This window comes from Nannospalax galili, unplaced genomic scaffold, assembly GCF_000622305.1.
Source record: "Nannospalax galili isolate Female #2095 unplaced genomic scaffold, S.galili_v1.0 scaffold33, whole genome shotgun sequence".
Lineage (NCBI taxonomy): Eukaryota > Metazoa > Chordata > Mammalia > Rodentia > Spalacidae > Nannospalax > Nannospalax galili.
In genome coordinates, this window is record NW_008335436.1 from 204,496 (window position 1) to 223,571 (window position 19,076).

A 19,076-nucleotide genomic window follows, 5' to 3' on the forward strand; every position below is an offset into this window, starting at 1 on the left:
ATATATATATTCATTTTCAAAAACCTGCATCCCTGGGCTAGGAAGATAGTTCGGTCAGTAAAGCCTTGCCTTGCAAGCATGAAGATCTGAGCTTGATCCCCAGAACTTACATTTTAAAAGTTGGGCATGGGAGTGCAAGCTTATAATCCCAGAGCTGGGGGTAGGAGGTGGGGGCAGAGACAGACAGGTGGGTCCCTGGAGCGTGCCAGTTGGCCTAGTCAGATGACAAGTTCCAGGTCCGGGAGAGACCCTGACTCAAAAAACAAAGACAAAATCCTAAGAAATAACACCTGAGGTTGTCCTCTGGCTTCCATACACACATGCAAATACATGCACATACATTCATTCCCACACTCATGAACACTTACACACAAATACATAAATGTCAAAAGTCATATAAAATAAATAAAAAGGAGTGAATTTATCCTGTTTCCTCTAGAATTCTGCATAAGATTGACATCTCTGCATTAGCTCACTCTTACTTCTTTAACAATTTCTTAAGATTTATTTTTATTTATGTGTATGTGTGTGGGTATGTACCCACAAGTGCAGGTATTCCCTTGGGGGCCAGAAGAGGGCATTGAATCCCCTGGAACTGGACTTACAGGTGGTTGTGCTGAACCACCCAAAGTAGGTGCTGGGAACCAAATTTGGGTCCTCTGAAACAGCAGCCATCTCTCCAGTGCCCTTAAAAATATTTTAAAAGATTTATTTTTATTTTTATGTATGTATGTTCTAGTTTGCTTTCAATTTGCTGTGACAAAACACTCTGACCAATACCAATTTGGGGAGGAAAGGGTTTATTTGGCTTATACCTCCTGGATCACAATTCATCACTGAGGAAGCCCAAGGTAGGAGGAACTCAGGGCAGGAACCTGGAGGCAGGGGCTGAAGCACAGACCATGGAGGAATGCTACTTACTGGCTTGCTCTCCTGGCTGGTGCTCAATCTGCTTTCTTATACAATACAGGACAACCTTCCCAGGGGTGGTACTGCCCACAGTGGGCTGGGCCCTTCCGCATCACTCAACAATCAAGAAAATGCCCCATAGACAAGGCCACTGGTCAGTCCAATGGAGACAATTCCTTTAACCCAGGTGTGTCAAGTTAACAACTAAAGCTATCCAGCACAATGTGTGTGTCTGTGTGGGTATGTGCATATAAGTGCAATGCCTGTAGAGGCCAGAAGAGGGCATCAGATCCCCTGGGAGTGGAGTTACAGAAGTGGTAAGCTGCCTGATGTGGATGCTCAGAACAGAACTCGGGTCCCCTGGAGGAGCAGTACATTCTCTTAAGCGCCGAGTCATCTCTCCAGCACCCATTCTTTACACTCCCCCTCAGCTCTCAGGGTCTCTCGTTCCTTCATTATGAATGTGGATATCTTTGTGCCCTTTCCCTTTCTGAGCTGCTGCCCTAGGAGCAATGCCTGTTTCAGAGTTCCAGGCACCAAACAGAGAGGTCACGTGAGAGGGAAAGTGACTGAGCATTTTATGATCGGTTGCAATGTTTGCACTGGCTTTCTGCTCTGGTCATTTTAAAATTATTATTAATTTTATTTTACGTGTGTGAGTGTATTGCCTGAATGCATGTAAGTGCGCCTGTGTCATGCAATGTGCAGCAGAGGCCAGAAGAGGGTGTTGGACCTGGAACTGGAATTAGGGACAGTTGCTAGCTGCCATGTGGGTGCTGGAAACCAAACCCAGGTCCTCTGCAAGAGCAGCCAGTGCTCTTACCTGCTGAGCGATCTCTCCAGCCCTACTTTGGTAATTTCTAACATGAAGTATTTTGCTGCTGAGCTGTCCTAGTGGCTATAACATAATTTAGTTTTCTCTGTTATTGGATATTTATTTCCATTGCTTAGCTTTTGCATGTTGCATTGCTCTAAAAGGTAGTGAATCTGGGAGCAGGGAAAATGACTCAGAGTTTAAGAGCACTGGCTGCTCTTCCAGAGGAACCGAGTTTGATTCCCAGTACCCACATGGGAGCTAACACCCATCCATTACTCCAGTGCCAGGGGATCTAACACCTTCTGGCCTCCATGGGCATTGCATGCACATGATGCACTTACATATACATAGGCAAAACACTCATACATAGAAAACAAAGATAAATAATTTTTTTTAAAGAGCTTGTAAATGTTGAAAGAAAATTTTAACAAGAAGGCTGAGAATGTAATTTTACAGCTGTTCTGAACTCATGTCGATAAAGCAACTGCCTGCTTGCTGGGGTGTTTCTCCTGGCCCCTTGCCTCCCAGCTCTTGAATTGCCCTTAAACACAGTTCATTTTGCACATTTGGGACTAAAGTTCTTCTTCTAAGCTGATGCACTGAAGGTACTGGGTTTCTGGGGATTAGAACTTCAACATCTGGATCAAGGAGGCAGGCTGGACATACTGATGCATAGAATTTTCCCTTCATTGGCTACCATTCAAACCTCAGTTTTATGGTTGAAATTCAAGAGCCCTTATTTTCAACAGCAGTGAAATCTAAGTCATTTCTGCTGGTTTGCTAAACACAGTTTAATGTTTTCATCATTCAGGAAGCTGAAGAACTGCCTCATCAAAAACCAGCCAAAGGCCTCAACAGGAAGCTGAGAGGGTCCTAGAAACAAGATTATTGTGTACATTGTGAGTCTCACAAAACACAGGTCACAAGGATGTTCTATAAGATTTTCTTGAGCCATTTCATAACCTCACAGAGGCTCTCCATTTTAAAGTCATTTTTGCTTTTAAAAAGTTTAAGTATTAGGCAGGGCTAGAGAGATGGCTCAGCATTTAAGAGCACTGGCTGCTCTTGCAGAGGACCTGGGTTCAATTCCCAGCATCCACATGGTGGCTAACAACTAATGTTTGTAACTCCAGTTCCAAGAAATCTGACACCCTCTTCTGACCTCTACAGGCATTGCATGACATGGGTGTACTTACATATATGCAGGGAATAGACTCACGTGCATAAAATAAAAATAATAAAATATTTTTTTCAAAAAGTTTCGGGGGGGCTGGAGAGATGGTTCAATGGTTAAGAGCACTGGCTGCTCTTGCAGAGGTCGAGGGTTTGATTCCCAGCACTCACGTGGCAGCCAACAACTCTTTGTAACTCCAGTTCTAAAGGATCCAACACCCTCTTCTGATCTCCATGGGTATTACACAACACAGGTGTGCTTACACACATGCAGCAATATAACTCACACATAAAACAAAAATAAACTTTAAAAAAATTTTTTAAGTTCAAGGATCAAACAGAGCCATCCCCTCCAAACAGCATCACAAAGACTGTGCTATCAAGAGCATCAGTATCACTTCTAAGGTCCTTCTAGTTCATGAGCAGTAATTTATGTGGGTATAATACATACCAAAGTAATTACATAATAAAAAATAATAAATAATTAAAATGCCTGTCAATCGAGAGCTGGTTTAAACACCAAGGTTCAGATATGTGGTAGATGCACTGTCCCTCTTGTTAAGAACAAATGATTTCTGTCTTAATGTGTATTCCTAGATGTACTGTCAAATGACAAACAACATTCAGAAAAGTGTTCATAACATTCAAACATTCCTGTGGAAGGAAGGAGTATATGCACATGTTTATAACATAGACTGTTCCTAAAAGAACATGGAACAAACTGGTTACAAGGGTGCTCCTCAGGGAAGGAAGAGAGGTGGGCACAAAAGAGAGACAGAAGGCTTTGATTTTTCACTCTAAAATCTACTTCTTTTTTATTATTTTTATTTTATGTGTATGAGTGTATTGCCTACATGTATGTGAGTGTACCTGTGTCATGCCGCAGAGGTCAGAAGGGGGCTTCAGATTCCCCTGGAACTGGAGTTAGAGACGGTTCATAGCCACCATGTGGGTTCTGGGAATCAAACCCAGGTCCTCTGCAAGAGTAGTCAGTGCTCTTAACCACTGAGCCATCTCTCCAGTCCCTAAAATCTACTTCTTAAATTAAAAAAAGGAGGGGGGTACATGTCAGAGGACATTTGATATTCAGTTCTCTTCTTCCATCATGTGGGCCTCAGGGATAGAATTCTGATTATCAGGCTTAGTGGCAAGCACCTTTACCTAATGAGCCATCTCACCAGCTCCTTCTACAGCTTAGATTTTGTATTACAGTACTCATTGGACAGTGTAATTTATTTGGTGGTCCCTCAGGAAACAAAGCATAGAATTACCATATGACCCAATAATTCTATTCTTCAAAAGAACTGAAGATCTGGAGTCCAACATACAATATGCCAATACAGATTTCTGGGCCTCCCCAACTGGCCTGGAGTTGCTTTGTAGACCAGGCTAGCCTCAAAGTCACAGCAATCTGCCTGCCTCTGCCTCCTGAGTGCTGGCGAGACCATGCCTAGCCAGTACTGACTGATAGCAACTTTATCCCGGTAGCCACAAGGTAAAAACAATCTAACTGTCCAGCAGTCGATGAATTTGTATACATAGTACAGTATATTATCCAGCCACAAAAGGGAAAGAATTCAGGCACATGCTGTAGTGTTAAGCTAAGAGAACAGGCCAGACACAAAAAGACTCCACGTAATTGCAGAATCTAGAAAAAGAAAATTGATAAAGACAGAAAGTAAATTAGAGATCACTGGGGGCCCTGGGGAAGAAAGACGAGTAGTTATCAACTAGTCACAGAATTTCTATCTGGGACGATGAAAATATTTTGGAATAGTTGTACTGGTTACACAGAATTATGAAGAGAATTAATGACAAGGAATTACACACAATGGGTGAAATGCCCAACTTTATCTTACATATGTTAACCATAATAGGATTCAAATTAAATGAAATTAAGGGGAAAAAATGTTCAGTGCAGTTCTTTGCTTCCCAGAAGCATTCTTACAAGCTGACCCACTCTTCCCAAGCATCCTGAGTGTACAGTGAGGGCGAGGGTCTGCTACTACTGATCACTTCCATCCTGTGTGTATGAACAGCCAACCCTCAGCCTAGCCCAGGAGACAGATGAGAACATCACAATGGAGCAAGGTACAATGGACGCAGGGTGAACTTCCTGGCCACCGGCTGGGGGAAGCCAGAGGCAAAAGTGACTGGGTTCAGACCACAGATTCAGGGGAGCACAGAGAAAGGTGATCTGAGGCTGGTAGCTGAGGAGCCAAGTGTCATCAGCAGGAAGGGGCTGCTGGGGTAGGTGTAGGGGTGTGCTGGATAGCTTTAGTGTCAAGTTGACACACCTGGGTTGAGGGAGCCTCAATCGGGGAATTGCCCCTATTGGACTGGCCTGTGGCCATGTCTGAGGGGCATCTTCTGGATGAGTGATGTGGGACCAGCCCACTGTGGGTGGTGCCACCCCTGGGCAGGTGGGCCTGTGTTGTATAAAAAAGCAGGCTGAGCAGGGGCCAGGGGAGCAAGCCAGTAAGCAGCATTCCTCCATGGCCTGTGCTCCAGCTCCTGCTTCCAGGTTCCTGCCCTGAGTTCCTACCTTGGGCTCCCTGATGAACTGCGTGCGACCTGGGAGATATAAGCTGAATAAGCCCTTTCCTCCCCAAGTTGGTATTGGTCAGAGTATTTTGTCACAGCAATGAAGAAACAAACTAGGACAAGGGGGAAGCTCACTGGAACATGATTCTAGAAAGGCAGCAGAGGCTAAGTGGTATCAATCCTTAAATGGCCACTTGAGCTCATCTGGACTTTGGGAAAGGAGCTCGGGTCTGCCTCCTGTTCTCCTCTATCCTGTTTACTATTTAAAGCTTGTGCCTTCTCTCCTTATCAAGCAGATAGTTTAGACTATTTACATTGTCTTTGTTTTCTTCCCAACCCAAACTATGTTTGCCATCTAGTGAGTAATCACTGACATTACAACAGCCTGCTTCAAATAAATGCCTTGTTCTCAGCCCAGCCACCAGGCTGACTGGGCACCACACTCCAGACTGTTGACTGTCACTTCTGTCACGTGACCTCAGTGTACACCAACATTCAGACATCACCAGTCAAATCTGAGCCTTCAGAGTAGCAATAAGAGCTATAAGAATGAGCAGTGTAGTCATTTAGAAGAAAGGGAGCCATGAAAATTAAGTATGAAACTTTAAGTAGGATGACACGTGAGAATTGACCAGTAGCAAAGCGTGCTCAGGCAAAATGTTGTGACTGTTTGCTAACTATAAGGTACATCACATTCATTTCCAGACTTTTTGTATATCTTTTTAATTAATTAATTAATTAATTTATTTATTTATTTATTTATTTATTTGTATGAGTGTATTGTCTGCATGTAGGTGGGTGTACCCATGTTGTGAAATGCCTGAGGAGGTCCAAAGAGGGCATTGAATCCCCTGGATGGTTGCTAGCCATCATGTGGAAACTGGGAATCGAACCTGGGTCCTTTGCAAGAGCAGCCAGTGTTCTTAACTCCTGAGCCATCTCTCCAGTCCCCCTTATAAATACAGACTGTCTTTAACAGTTTGGGGCTGCTGTTAAGTGGTATATCCAGCCTGTGGCCAAGCACAGCTACAAATACTACCCAACTCAATACTGTAAACTTACATAAAGCATTATGAGGTTTTTGGTAACTCTACTGTGCGGTTCTCAAGTACGACCTTTGTGGATGACAGTCCTGCCTCAGTGCCAAAAGATAATTTGAGTTTCTGAATACATGTCAAAAGAGAGCTACATTTTCTTCATCTGTGATATTGTTAAGTAGATTCCTTCACCTTCAAAAGATGCCCCCAAAATACTGCATTACATAAGCTGGCATTTAAACTCTAGTTGGGACTGTCTCAGTGGGTAAAGGTGCTTGCCACACAAGCCTGGTGACCTAAATTCAATTCGTGGAACCCCTGTAAAGGTGGAAGGAGAAAACCAAGCCTGAAAAATTGTACTCTGACCTCCACACATAGACTGTGGCACATATGCAATAATGATAATTTTTAAAAATAAATAAGGGTCAGCAGGTAAAGGTGCTTGCTGCCAAGCCAGACAACTTGAGTTTGATCCCCAGGACCCACCTGGTGGAAGGACAGAACTGACCCCCGTGTGTTTTTTCTGATCTCCAGCCGTGCATGTACCCACACACATACATACACAAATCAATACATAAATGTAGTAAAACAAGATAGAAATAAAAATCACTCAGAATTCTTAAAGAATCCCTGGTAACATTTTGCAGCTGGAACCTTCGCATTTCTAAACAATGATGACTTCGGTTTTGGAAAATATATTGAATCCTGTGTGTTTGTTTGTACCTAAGGCTTGGGGAGTGGAACTCCACACTAATGAATGGAATGCCTAGCTGTGGACTAAGTGCTTATGGATGTAACTTGTTTTATCTATCTGACTATCCATCCATCCATCTATCTGGATACATATATATTTATTATTTATTAATAATATAGTAATTATATTTATATTATGCATTTATATTAAATATAAATATAATATATAAAATTGAAATATAAGATGGACGTGATGGCACATGCTTTTAGTTCCAGCACTTGGGAGGAAGAGGCAGATGTATCTCTGTGAATTCGAGGCCAGCCTGGTCTAATCAGTGAATTTCAAGTCAATTAATAGTACATAGTGAGACCTTGCCTCAAAAAAAATTTTAAATATAAAACTATTGTGATAACAGCTTTTTCTAAACTTTGTCATATGTCGCTTCCATGAGCTCCAAGCAAGGCTTTTTTACACTGAATTCTGTCCTGCAAAGGATTATGGTACAGAAGAGAAAGAAGCTACAATTCCCACTTTCCTGACAAATTCTGCTTATTGTGCAATGTACAGCTCTGCAGTGGCGGGACCCAGCGCTCCCAGCCCTAAAGTGTGGACAGTGTTGTGCGAAAAGCCATTCACTTGGTCTCTGAAACCCCAGCAACTGCCTGACTGTCATTTTAACTAGTGATTTATCTTCTTTTTTTGATGAATTTCTGTGCATGTGGCTTTTGTAGGGAAGGCCGGCGGTACCGGGTGTACGTTGTGATTCCGCTGCTGCCCGGCTTCGAAGGAGACATTTCAACAGGCGGAGGAAACGCTCTCCAGGCGATAATGCATTTCAACTACAGGTGCTCAAAGTCCAGAGCCTCTCTCCCCACCTTCCCATCGATGCACCGGGCATGGACTCGGGTGAAGGGAACACACGGGGTGTCTGTGCATCTATTCTGTGAAACAAATGAACACAGCTCTTTATTTTCTTTCAAATCTTAGTCCTTACTGACAAAATTCGAACGGCACTTACAGTTATACGTGCTGGTGTTAGGATCCACCACAAATGTAAAAGCACCAAGATATTAGTGCCTCTCTACCTTCATTATTTATATATATAATATTGGTGAAAAATTATGTCTGTGCCACTAAATAGTCATTGAAACGTCTTTATTCTTTTCAGCAAGTAGAAAAAAACCAGGAAAGTTAAATGCTTAAAATGGTGCAGTTTGAATGCTTTTGACAGTAGGCCTTTCAAGGTTGTAATAATCTCTGTTAGGAAACAAAAATTCCTGTCTCCTAGAGTTTCACTCTTTTTTCTATTATACCTTTGTTAAAATTGAAGGGTAAATGGTGAGTCTTACGCTTGATATTTGAAAAACTGAACTTTCTATGCCCCTCGGAAAGGCTTGGCTTTCCTTGGCTTCAGACCTGAAGTGGAGCCATGGGAGGATCGGGAGGGGCCTGAGCAGAAGGCCCTGGAAAGCACACCTGCTCTTCTTAGACTCACTTGTCAAGGAGAGAGCAGGAAGAGGAAGAGAGAGCTCCGGCCTGGACATGAATCCAATCAGACACCAGTGAGGTCCACACCGGCTCATGCTCTTAGAAATGCAGAGTGGATACTACAAACCTGCGTGTTTTCTTTTAAATTCACATTTTCTAATCATTCTTTTGGGGGTAAGAGGGAATAATGAGACCTTACACTGGACCAAGCAGAAGGGCTCAGGGCCTCATTCAACTTGGATAGGGGGTTTAGATGCCCCCTGCTTGGCCCTAGAGAATTCCAACTGATTCTGAAGGCATAGTCTAACTGCACCACTGGAGTGAAATTTTGTTGTTGTTGTTGTTTGAAACAGGAGCTCATGTAGTCCAGGCTGGCTATGAACTCCCTATGTAGCACAGGATGACCTTGAATTTCTGATCCTCTTGCCTCTGTCTTCCAAGTGCTGTTATTACATCATGCCTGGTTACACACTGCTGGGATGAACCCAGGGCTTTGTGCGGTCTAGGCAAGTTTTCTACCAAGGAGGTTACATCCTAGAACAGTTGTTCATGTTTTGTTTTGTTTTGCTTTGCTTTTTTTTTTTGAGATAGGGTCTTACTATGTAGACCAGGCTGGCCTGGACCCCCAGAGATCCACCTGCCTCTGCTTCTGCCTGCCAACAGCTAGGATTAAAGGCATGCACCATCACACCAAGTCTGCTGATGGTTTTTGGTTTTTGTCTTCTTTTTCTTTTCTAATCCTCTTGTTTTGCTGACCCTTCAAACTTGGGTCAAGGTTTCAAGTAAAGATTTGTCTTGTTGCTGTTTTCCTGGAATAAATTCTGGTTTGGGTGACCGTGGTTTGATGCTTGGATTGAAGATGGGTCCATTTCTAATGTTATCTGATTTATTACATGACCTACAAACCTTTTTGCCTGTGAGTCACAGGCATGATGTTTAATTGGACCTTATCTGCCTCCCTGGCCATTCTAATATTAATTTTGGAATCTTGTCAGTTGTAATTATTTCCTGTGCCTGTTTTCTTGAGTTTGAACCAACTGAATGAGATACATACTTAGCTGTTGTTCAGCAAGCCAAACTATAACCTTTCGTTATGCAAAAACATCTCTATTTGCTGGCATCATCTTTAATAACATCAATCTTTCCAGGCATAGCTACATTTATAATTACTTTCATGGAGCATAGAATTTTTGTTTTTTTCTTTTCTTTTTTTTTAAATACATTACATTTTCATTATAATCCAGGTCAAATACTTTCAAGTTTCTTTTTTAATTTTAAGGTTTTTATTAGTATATATTAATTATACATAACGAGTTACATTATGACTTTTTTCATACATGTATGTAATGTGTTTTGATCATATTCACCCTCCACTGCCCTCTCTTGTCCCCTCCTACTCCTGCTGATCCCCTTCTTCCTCCAAACTAGTCCCTCTTCTGCTTTTATGTATTTTCTTTTGGGTGGTGGGGGGGTTGGATTTGGGGGGACAGAACCTCCCTATAGCTCCAGCTGGCATGGAACTTGCTATGTAGACCAGGCTGGGCTTGGTCACACAAAGATCCACCTCCCTCTGCCTCTCAAGTACTGGGATTAAAGGCCACCACGCCTGTCATGCCTTTTTTAAAAAACAAAACAACAAAACAAAAACCATTGGGCTTCATTAGGGTTGCTTACAGGAGTGTAGGTACCTTACCACTGAAGAAAATGTCTCTTCTTCCCCCAGTAACCACTGTAGATCCTCAGGGAAGGGATGGCCTTAGGAACCTCTTTCTATTCCATTGAGAGTCATCAACATTTGTCAGCTTGAGAAACAAAATCATTAGCAGACTCAGTTATTTAAATTTTTATTTTTCACATTTACGGGGTTTTACTGACTTGATAGAAATAACCCAGTATAACAGTCTGCTTGATTCCCGAACCTCTGCAAAGAGCCCACTCCTTTTACTTCAGAACACAATGTGACTTTAGAAATGCACTTATCTATGGAGACATTCTAAATTTATCTTTGCTGTCACCAGATTTTGTAAGGGCAAGGTCATTCACAGCCCATCTTCTAAAAAAGACAGAAACAGCTTCTCTTCTGAAATCTGGTATTAGTTTCAGAACTTTCCCATTGATTCACCTCAAAACAACTGCCTTGTCCTATTATAGAAAAGATACTCAGATTATGGTTTTAGCCTTTGAAAATCTGCATAGCACTTCTCACAAAAGCACTCATTACATCTTTGCTTGGATTACGATTATAGCCACAGGTGTTGCTATTAGAATTGTTGTTTTGTAACCCTCCATAACTAAACTGTGCTTTTACTTATTTTCAGAACCATGTGCAGAGGAGAAAACTCCATCTTTGAGCAGTTAAAACCAGAGCGTGAGTCACTGTTTTTCTTTTCCTCTGTGATGGTTTCTAGGAAGCACTAGGAGTCATTAGGATTAACTGTGAAGACAAGGTATCAGTAATCTTAGTTATTTCCTTTGTTGCTGTGAAGAACATCTGACAGGCATCCTAGGGGAGGAAGGGCTTATTTTGGCTCACAGTTCATCATGGAGGGGAAGGTGTGGCAGCCGGAGCTCGAGGCAGCTGGTCCTATGGCATCAGGAAGCACAGAGATGGGTGCAGCTATCTGGCCCCCTTCTCTATTTTTCAACCTTGGGCTTGGCCCATGGAAAGGTTCTACACATATTCAGGGTGGGTCTTCCCACCTCAGTTAACCTAATCTAGAAAATCCCTCATGGATGTGTTGAGGGGTTCTAAATCCTATCAAATTGACAATTAAGTCTGGGCATCATAGGATCTAGGAATATTTACACAGTATGTCTGTAGAACTCCGTTCCCATAAGCCTCTCCACAAAATACTCAACCGAAGCTTTGCTCATTGGATCCCCAAATCAACTCTCAGATGAAAACCTTGTCCTTGGGATGCCTGGGTAATGAGCAACAAAGATGTGCTGCCATTCCTCTTGATTTATTTCTGTAATCTCTTAACAATAGCTGAGGCACCACACAAGGACTGTGCGTTCATGTCGTTGGGTTATCCTCTGCCACAGCCCTGCGCGGCTTGCTCCTGTTATAAAGATGAAGGAACAGGCTCTGCAAAGTGAATGGGTATTTATTGCTTCCTATTTATGCAGAAGTCCTGGGTTTAGTGTAGAAAGCCTATAACATAACTATATTCATAACCTTTGAGGCTGTTATACATGAATAAGAAAACAAACAAAATATTGCCTTTCACTTCTGCAGTTCTTTCTAAAGCTGTCTTTAGACTCGAATGAAAGGAAAAGGAAGAATGAAGTAAAATGTTGGCATATCATGCTTGTAAGGGACTGGCATCCAGACTACATCAAGAATTCTTACAATTCAGTAATAAAAGGGAAAATAACTCATTTTTAAAATAGACAAAGGGGACTGGAGAGATGGCTCAGGGGTTAAGAGCACTGGCTGCACTTGTTGCACAGTGGCTACCAACCATCTGTAACTCCAGTTCCAGGGGATCTGACACCTTCTTCTGACTTCCACAGGCATTGCATGACATGGGTGCACCTACCCACATGCAGGCAATAATACACTCATACACATAAAATAAAAATAATAAATAAAAATGTGTTTAAAATAGGCAAAGGACCTAAATAGACATTTTATTTTAAAGAAGGCACAGAGAGGGCCAATAACCACATGAAAAAATATTTAATATCATTAGCCATTTGTGAAAATCACATGACCTGCAACTTCACACCCACTGGGATGGTGAAAATAATGGCAATGTCTTGGCAAGGATGTGCAAATAATGGAGTCGGATTGATGTTGGAAGTGCAAGATGGTACAGAGTCTTCTGAAAACAGTTTGTCAATTACTCATAAGTTAGGCATGGTGTTCTACATAAGCCTGAAATTCTCTTTAGTGTGTACCAAATTAGATGGGCATGAGGGGTGTTTAAAACATCTTAAAATGAGGTAGTGGTGACAGCTGTACGGTTTTGCGCGTATATTTTTTAAAAAATCTACTGAACTGGACCTGAGGATATAGCTCAGTTGGTAGAGTGGTTGTTTCACAAGCACAAAGCACTGGGTTCCTTCCCAGCACCACAGAAACCAAGTATGGTGACGCACACCTGTAATTTCAGTACTTTGCTACATAGAAAGTTCAAGGCCAACCTAAACTACGTGGAGGTGGGGAATGTCAAACTCTGTCTTGGAAAAAAAAAGTCTACTTTATTTCTTTTCATTTTTGCAGTTTTAGGGCTTGAAACCAGGCCTTCACACATGCTGGGCAAGGGCTCTGTCACTGGGCCGTAGCCTTAGCCCTGAACTGTACAGTTAAAAAGGCTAAATTTCACACTATATAATTTTTGGTAAAAATGTATATATTTTATGAATTTTTCAGGGATTTGGAAGCTCTAAAAAGAATGGCTTAAATATACATATATATTATGTGTGCACACATGTCTGTTATTGCCCCATATTAACTAATTTCTCACTGATGGTGTGTTCAATCTCTAAAAACCCGGAAAATGATTTTAGACATAAGTTATGCATATCACCAGTAACAAATACTTTCCACATGTGGGGCCTAATCATATCCAGGAGAGACAGATTTAACCTTGATCTCTATGGATGGATGAGTCAATCTATAAAAGATATATTGATAAAAGAAAATTAGGAAAGGCATTGAATGCTGGGTAACACAGGCTTGTAAAATTGCAAATGTGGGCTTATAGGAGAATAAAAAATCGAAACAAACTTATTATTTCGTTCCTCAACTATAAAAATGTCTTGAGCTTAAAATAAAGCATTTTATTTGGCTCTGGACCCTCTTCCTGCCTTTGCCATTCAGGAGAAATAAATTGGATTTTAACACAAGAAACAATTTCTGTGGTAAGCCTGCTTGGGAAAAACTTTCCAAGTACCCTGGGAACAAGTCAAAATAAGGCCTCTCTGTGGGGGAAATGTTCATATTCTAAACGTAGAGAGAAAAGATTAATTACACGGTGTCCTTTTCTGAAGTAAAAGGTCGTATTGTTGGTTTTGTTTTTGTTAATGTGTGGTGGGTTTTAAAGACATGAGCGTACTAATCTCTAATTGGGTAGAGAAATACAGTTCGCCTGTTGGTGTTTCAATTATTCAGAATAACAAAAGTGCAGCTGTGGATACGTTAAAGTCCCTGAAAAGAAATCCAGCCGCTGTAATTATCTGATCCTATAATCTTCAGAGACTTAACGTTCAGTCAAAAGCATTTCTTTGCCACTTTTATAATTTTTGTGAATTAGGGTATTTTAGAGCCAAGTTAGTGTAATTTGAGGGCCAGAGACATTTGAGCAGGTTTGGAAATGGACAAACACATACCTAGTCCTGCGACTGTTAAGTAACGATCCTGGAATAACTCTTGATACCATTTGTTGTGTTGAACTCTGTCTTCCTTGGAGGAAGTCACACGGCAGTGTTGATGACAGCTATGTTCAGGGACCCATGTACGTCTGCAAATTCACAAATATTTTTGTGACACAATTTGAAAACTTGCCCCAGGCTGGCCCTTTTTTTACTGCTGTTTCTGTGTTTGTGAATTTCTGTGTTTTCATCAAAAGGTGTTTATTTGCCCCCTTATGTCTTTGTAGCATAATTTAACGCACACCAGCTTTGAATTCGTTTCACGTGAAGCCTGTTTCATTCACAGAAGACAGTATGATTATCTGTTTTCCTTTCACAAAGTGCACGGGGCAGATTCACTGGTGTCATAGACAGGCTCCCTGGTGGGTCTGACAGGCCATACTTGATTATCCACAATGTCACCTTTCTGGCTAGGAGCCCTTGTTTCTTTTAGATCCTGTTACAGGCACTGTTGATTTTCTTCTCAAGGCCATTTTTTACCTTGTGAGCTTTACTGCCTGAGTGAGGCTGGGCAGGAGGCTGAGGGCGCTGTGGGCTGGGCACCTCTGACTGGCAGATTCTGGGCTGATGTGCCCTAGGTCTGCTATGGAATGACACAAACTTGAGCCTCGGACACTACACATATGACGTGGCTTAAAGTCTAGTGTGTTAGCAGCTAGTCAATATCACTCATCTTTAAAAAAAATTTTTTAAATAATTCGAGTCTTTAAAAACTTTTTTAAGTCATTTTATTATTACTGGGTGATGGAGTTTGTGCTATATCTCTTGTGCTGGCAAGCAGAAGACAACTTTCAGGAGCTGGTTCTCTCTTTCCACCTTTATGGGTTCTGGGGGTTGTACTCAGGTCCCAAGGTTTGTGAGTAGCTTTCTATTGCTGTGATAAAACATCTGGCCAAAGCAAACAGAGGTTTATAGGGTTACACATTATTCATCACAGTAGTATGGGTTTATAGATCCATATTTTATACAGTGCGTTATGATTTTGATGTTTGGCCTACCCAGGTTTGACTGGTAGAGACTTTTGAAAATTGACTAAATGTTCTCGACTTCTTCCCCCCAACCCCCACAGCCTTCTGTTTTCACTGACATAACAGGGTATTCGAGGTTCACACATTTCCAACACCCACTGGGAACAGCCACTTCTCCAAAGAGCCCAGGTCTTTTAATGAAAGGTATTTAGAAAACAAAATCTGGGTGTTAGGAATGATGGCTGCTGTGGGGGTACCCCCATTGCAGGTCCTCTGTGTGCACACAAACTCCTTCCCACCCGTCTCTGTCTCTTTTTCCATCTCTCTTCCTCTCTCCTCTTCCTTCCCTTCTCCTCCCCTTCCTTCCTTTCCTTTCTGTGCTAGAGCTCGAACCCAGAGGCTCACACAGGCTCCACAAGCCCTCTTCCACTGAATGACACACCGACCCAGGAATCTGCCTTTCACAAATCCCTCAGAGACAGGGACAGGCTTTATGAATACTGAGAATCTCAGTTTAGTTCGGTGTGGGACCTTTGATAGAAAATTACTACAAAAACAAAACAAGAAACAATTACTGCAGCGAAGGTTTTGAACCATGATTCATTGAAAAGCTGCCTTATCTCTTAAATTTTGACACTCTAGAGCACAAGCCAACCATAGCTAATACGGAGAAATCGGCAGCTCAAGCAGCGTCTGCCAGTGACTAACTCTGGAGTTGTTCGCTCATTTCAGCTTTTCTCTTTTACTGTGCCAGGATGAGGAGCCCAAGCGGTGGGAGACCTAGGGCTTGTATTGGTGCAAGAGAAATGAAAAGTCATATCAATATCTAGAAAAATTAGACATATTAGAAACACTTTCCAGGAACTTTATGGACATGGTGCACTTCTAAGAGGAAATGCTCTCCTCCTTTAGTCAGAGGAGACTTTAAATAGGGGGTGACGGTCCGGGTGTGTCTAAACTTTTGGCAACACACATTGCCATCGACAAAATTCATGCTCGAGAACTGAGCAATCAAGTCACCAAAAAAAAAAAAAAATTGCCAAAAAAAAGTTATGTTTTAAGTAAGTTTACAGTTTTATGTTGGGCTGCATGTATAGCCATTCTGGGCACATGGACCTGCTGGCTGCAGGGTTGACACACCTGGAACATAGATGAGGCATTGTCCCAATGTAACTTTAACACCTGGGGCAAAGAAAGGTCTTTGCAAATATCTCACTTATGTAAGTTTTTAGATATGTCTTTTCCAGAGGAAGCACAGCATACCAACACAGCTCTTCTGGTCAATCAGAGCTCTGTGGGATTATTCATACACTAAGGGGGTGTCGCCCGAATTCCCTCTGGGTCTCCTGTGCTATCAGACAAACCGTATATTTTACGTGCACTTATTAACTTACAACAGAATGAGAACCCAGTGCCTAGCCCCACGCCTCCAGAGGCGCTGCTCAGAGCCCACCATATCAGACCATGCCATGACTACCATAGTCCCCGCTAGCATTCACTAATGCCTCAGGGGTCAGTGATCTCGCCCCAGGTCCACAACAGTCAGTCCATTCTGTCCTTGAGCTGCTGTGGCTGGCTGCGCGTTCCCCACACCATGCGGGCTACCCGTGGATCCTGGCTTCCATCCCAAGATGGCTCCCAGCAGCCCCTTCATAGTCCACCCGCTCCACGTCAGGCCCTGCCCATTGGAGGAACTACCCAATTGAGAGACGGGGTGTCATGGTTGGCTTCAGATGTCAGTCTGACGCACCTGGGAAGAACAAACCTCAACTGGGGAATTTCCTCTATTGAATTGGCCTGTGGCCATGTCTTTGAGGCATTTTCTTGATTGTTGGGTGATGTGGGAAGGCCCAGCCCAATGTGGGTAGTGCCACCCTGGGCCGGTGGTCCTGGGTTGTATAAGAAAGCGGTTGAGCACAGGCCAGAGGAGCAAGCCAGTAAGCAGCATTCTTCTGTGGCCTCTGCTTTGGGCTCCTGCCTCCAAAGCAGGAACTGCCTTGAGGAACTGCTCTGACTTCCCTCAGTGATGGACTGTCACATAGGACAGTAAGATTCAATAAACCCTTTGCTAAAGTGGTTTTGGTCAGTATTTTATCACAATATAAGGCAAACTAGAACTGAAAGAGTCAACTGTCAGTGGAGGATTCTCTAAAGGCAACCTATCTTTCCAAGATATGCTCCTTCCCCCTCCAACCACTAACTACCAATAGCAACTTGGAGCGTGGAGCCTCTGGAGCACTTCCTCATCCATGATGGTGTGTTGACAGGCCCCACCTCGTGCAGGTCTTATGCAAGTAACCACAGCTGCTGTGTGTTCATGAGTGCAATGACCACCTCATGAAGAAAAGGTTCAGGTTACTCCTGCCCATGATGCAGAAGGGTTTGTAAACTGCCAAAAGTTTCTATTTATCCAAAGTCAGTAAAGCTTAACTGCTATTTTGTGTTGAATATGCTACACAATTTATGGTTTTAACACATACCCTCCCTCTGATTTAAACTGTAGTGGGTCTCAACCAAGGTAGAGGCAAACATCACACTGAACTCTTGTGCTACCTGTCCTGCATCCACTTCAACCATAGCTCCTCAACAGTTAACTTACCAAGCCATTGAATGGCTCATATTAGACTGTATTTCTGGATTGCTTCAGCAAAAAGAGGACAGAAGACTTATCTGTGTGATATTTTTAATGGATAGTTGATATCCTAGGCAACTTTAATTGTCCACCTGATACAGCCTAGAATCATCTGAGAAGGGAGTCGCAATTGGGAGATTTTCCAAATAACATTGACCTGTGGCTATGTCTATGAGGGATTGTCTTGATCATTAATTGATGTGAGAGGGTCCAGCCCACTATGGTGGTCTCATTCCTTGGGCAGATGGTCCTGGACTATAAGAAAGCTAGCAAAGCATGACCATAGTGAACCAGCAAGCAGTAGTCCTCCAAGGTTCCTATTTCAAGTTCTTGCTGGAGTTCTTGCGCTGACTTCCTTCAATGATGGATTATGACCTGAAATGTAAGCCAGTTAAACCCTTTCTTACCTTAAGTTGCTTTTGGTCAGAGTATTTTATCACAGCAACAGAATGAAACTAGAACACTCATTCAAGTTCTTAATATAAATTCCTTTTATTACAAAAATAGATCCTAAGTAAATTCTTCAGAAAAAAATTCATGCAATATTTTATGTATAGTGTATTCTTTTTAAAACATCTTTGTGTGTAAGAGTATCTTGTCTGCGTGTATGTTAAGTGCACCACGTGCATGTGATACCCACAGAGCCAGAAGAGGGTATTGGATCCCTTGGAACTGGAGTTACAGATGGCTTTTAGCCTCCAGGTGGGTACCGGGAACCAAACTCAGGTCCTCTGAAAGAGCAGCCAGTGTTCTTGATTGCTGAGCCATCTCTCTAGCCCAACAGCTATTCTTTTTTTTAAAATAATTCATTTTTTTTAATTTGTTGATTTTTTTTTTGGGTGTGTGTATATCACACAGAACATCCCAAACCATCTTATTCAAAAAAAATAATTCATTTTTTTTAATTTGTTGATTTTTTTGGGGGTGTGTGTATATCACACAGAACATCCCAAACCATCTTATTCATCTATACACCCACTTCCCAGATGGCACCCTCCCATAGCCTCCCCCCCACTAGAGCCCTTATACTCTGTCATCCCTGCTACTGTCCACTGTATTGTCAGCACCCCAGCCGTTCCCCACTACTTGTCCATCTGGTGAATCTAGTCAGCCTATCTAGAGGTCTTTGTTTTAGGAAGGTCAGCTGTTCCTCATCTAGCAGCAAACAGTTGTCAATATTTCTTTAGATAAGATTGGGGTCTACTGTTCATTTTCCCAGTTCTATGCTGGGTTCCTATCTGGGAGTCCCTTGGGCCATCCTGGCCAACAACTCAAAAGAAGGTATCACCTGTCTGGCATTGTTGCTTGTTATGTAGCCTTTAGCTATACATATGGACTCTTAAAAAATATTTTAGCCCCTTTAATCTTTGGTTATACTTTTCTTTTGGGTGTTTAAGGCGATACAATTGGTCCAGATAAACGAATTTATTTTTTC

At 42.3% G+C, this 19,076-nt stretch overlaps 1 protein-coding gene across 1 annotated transcript in view; it reads left to right on the forward strand.

Moving 5' to 3' along the window:
• The window catches only part of Pld1 (phospholipase D1), a 197,793-nt gene that overhangs the window by 154,641 nt on the left and 24,076 nt on the right, over positions 1 to 19,076 (forward strand). Inside the window, exons 21-23 of the mRNA XM_017797388.2 lie at positions 7,668 to 7,792; positions 7,906 to 8,019; positions 10,981 to 11,030. Coding sequence (XP_017652877.1) covers positions 7,668 to 7,792; positions 7,906 to 8,019; positions 10,981 to 11,030 — 289 coding nt within the window. The remainder of the gene's footprint in view (positions 1 to 7,667; positions 7,793 to 7,905; positions 8,020 to 10,980; positions 11,031 to 19,076) is intronic.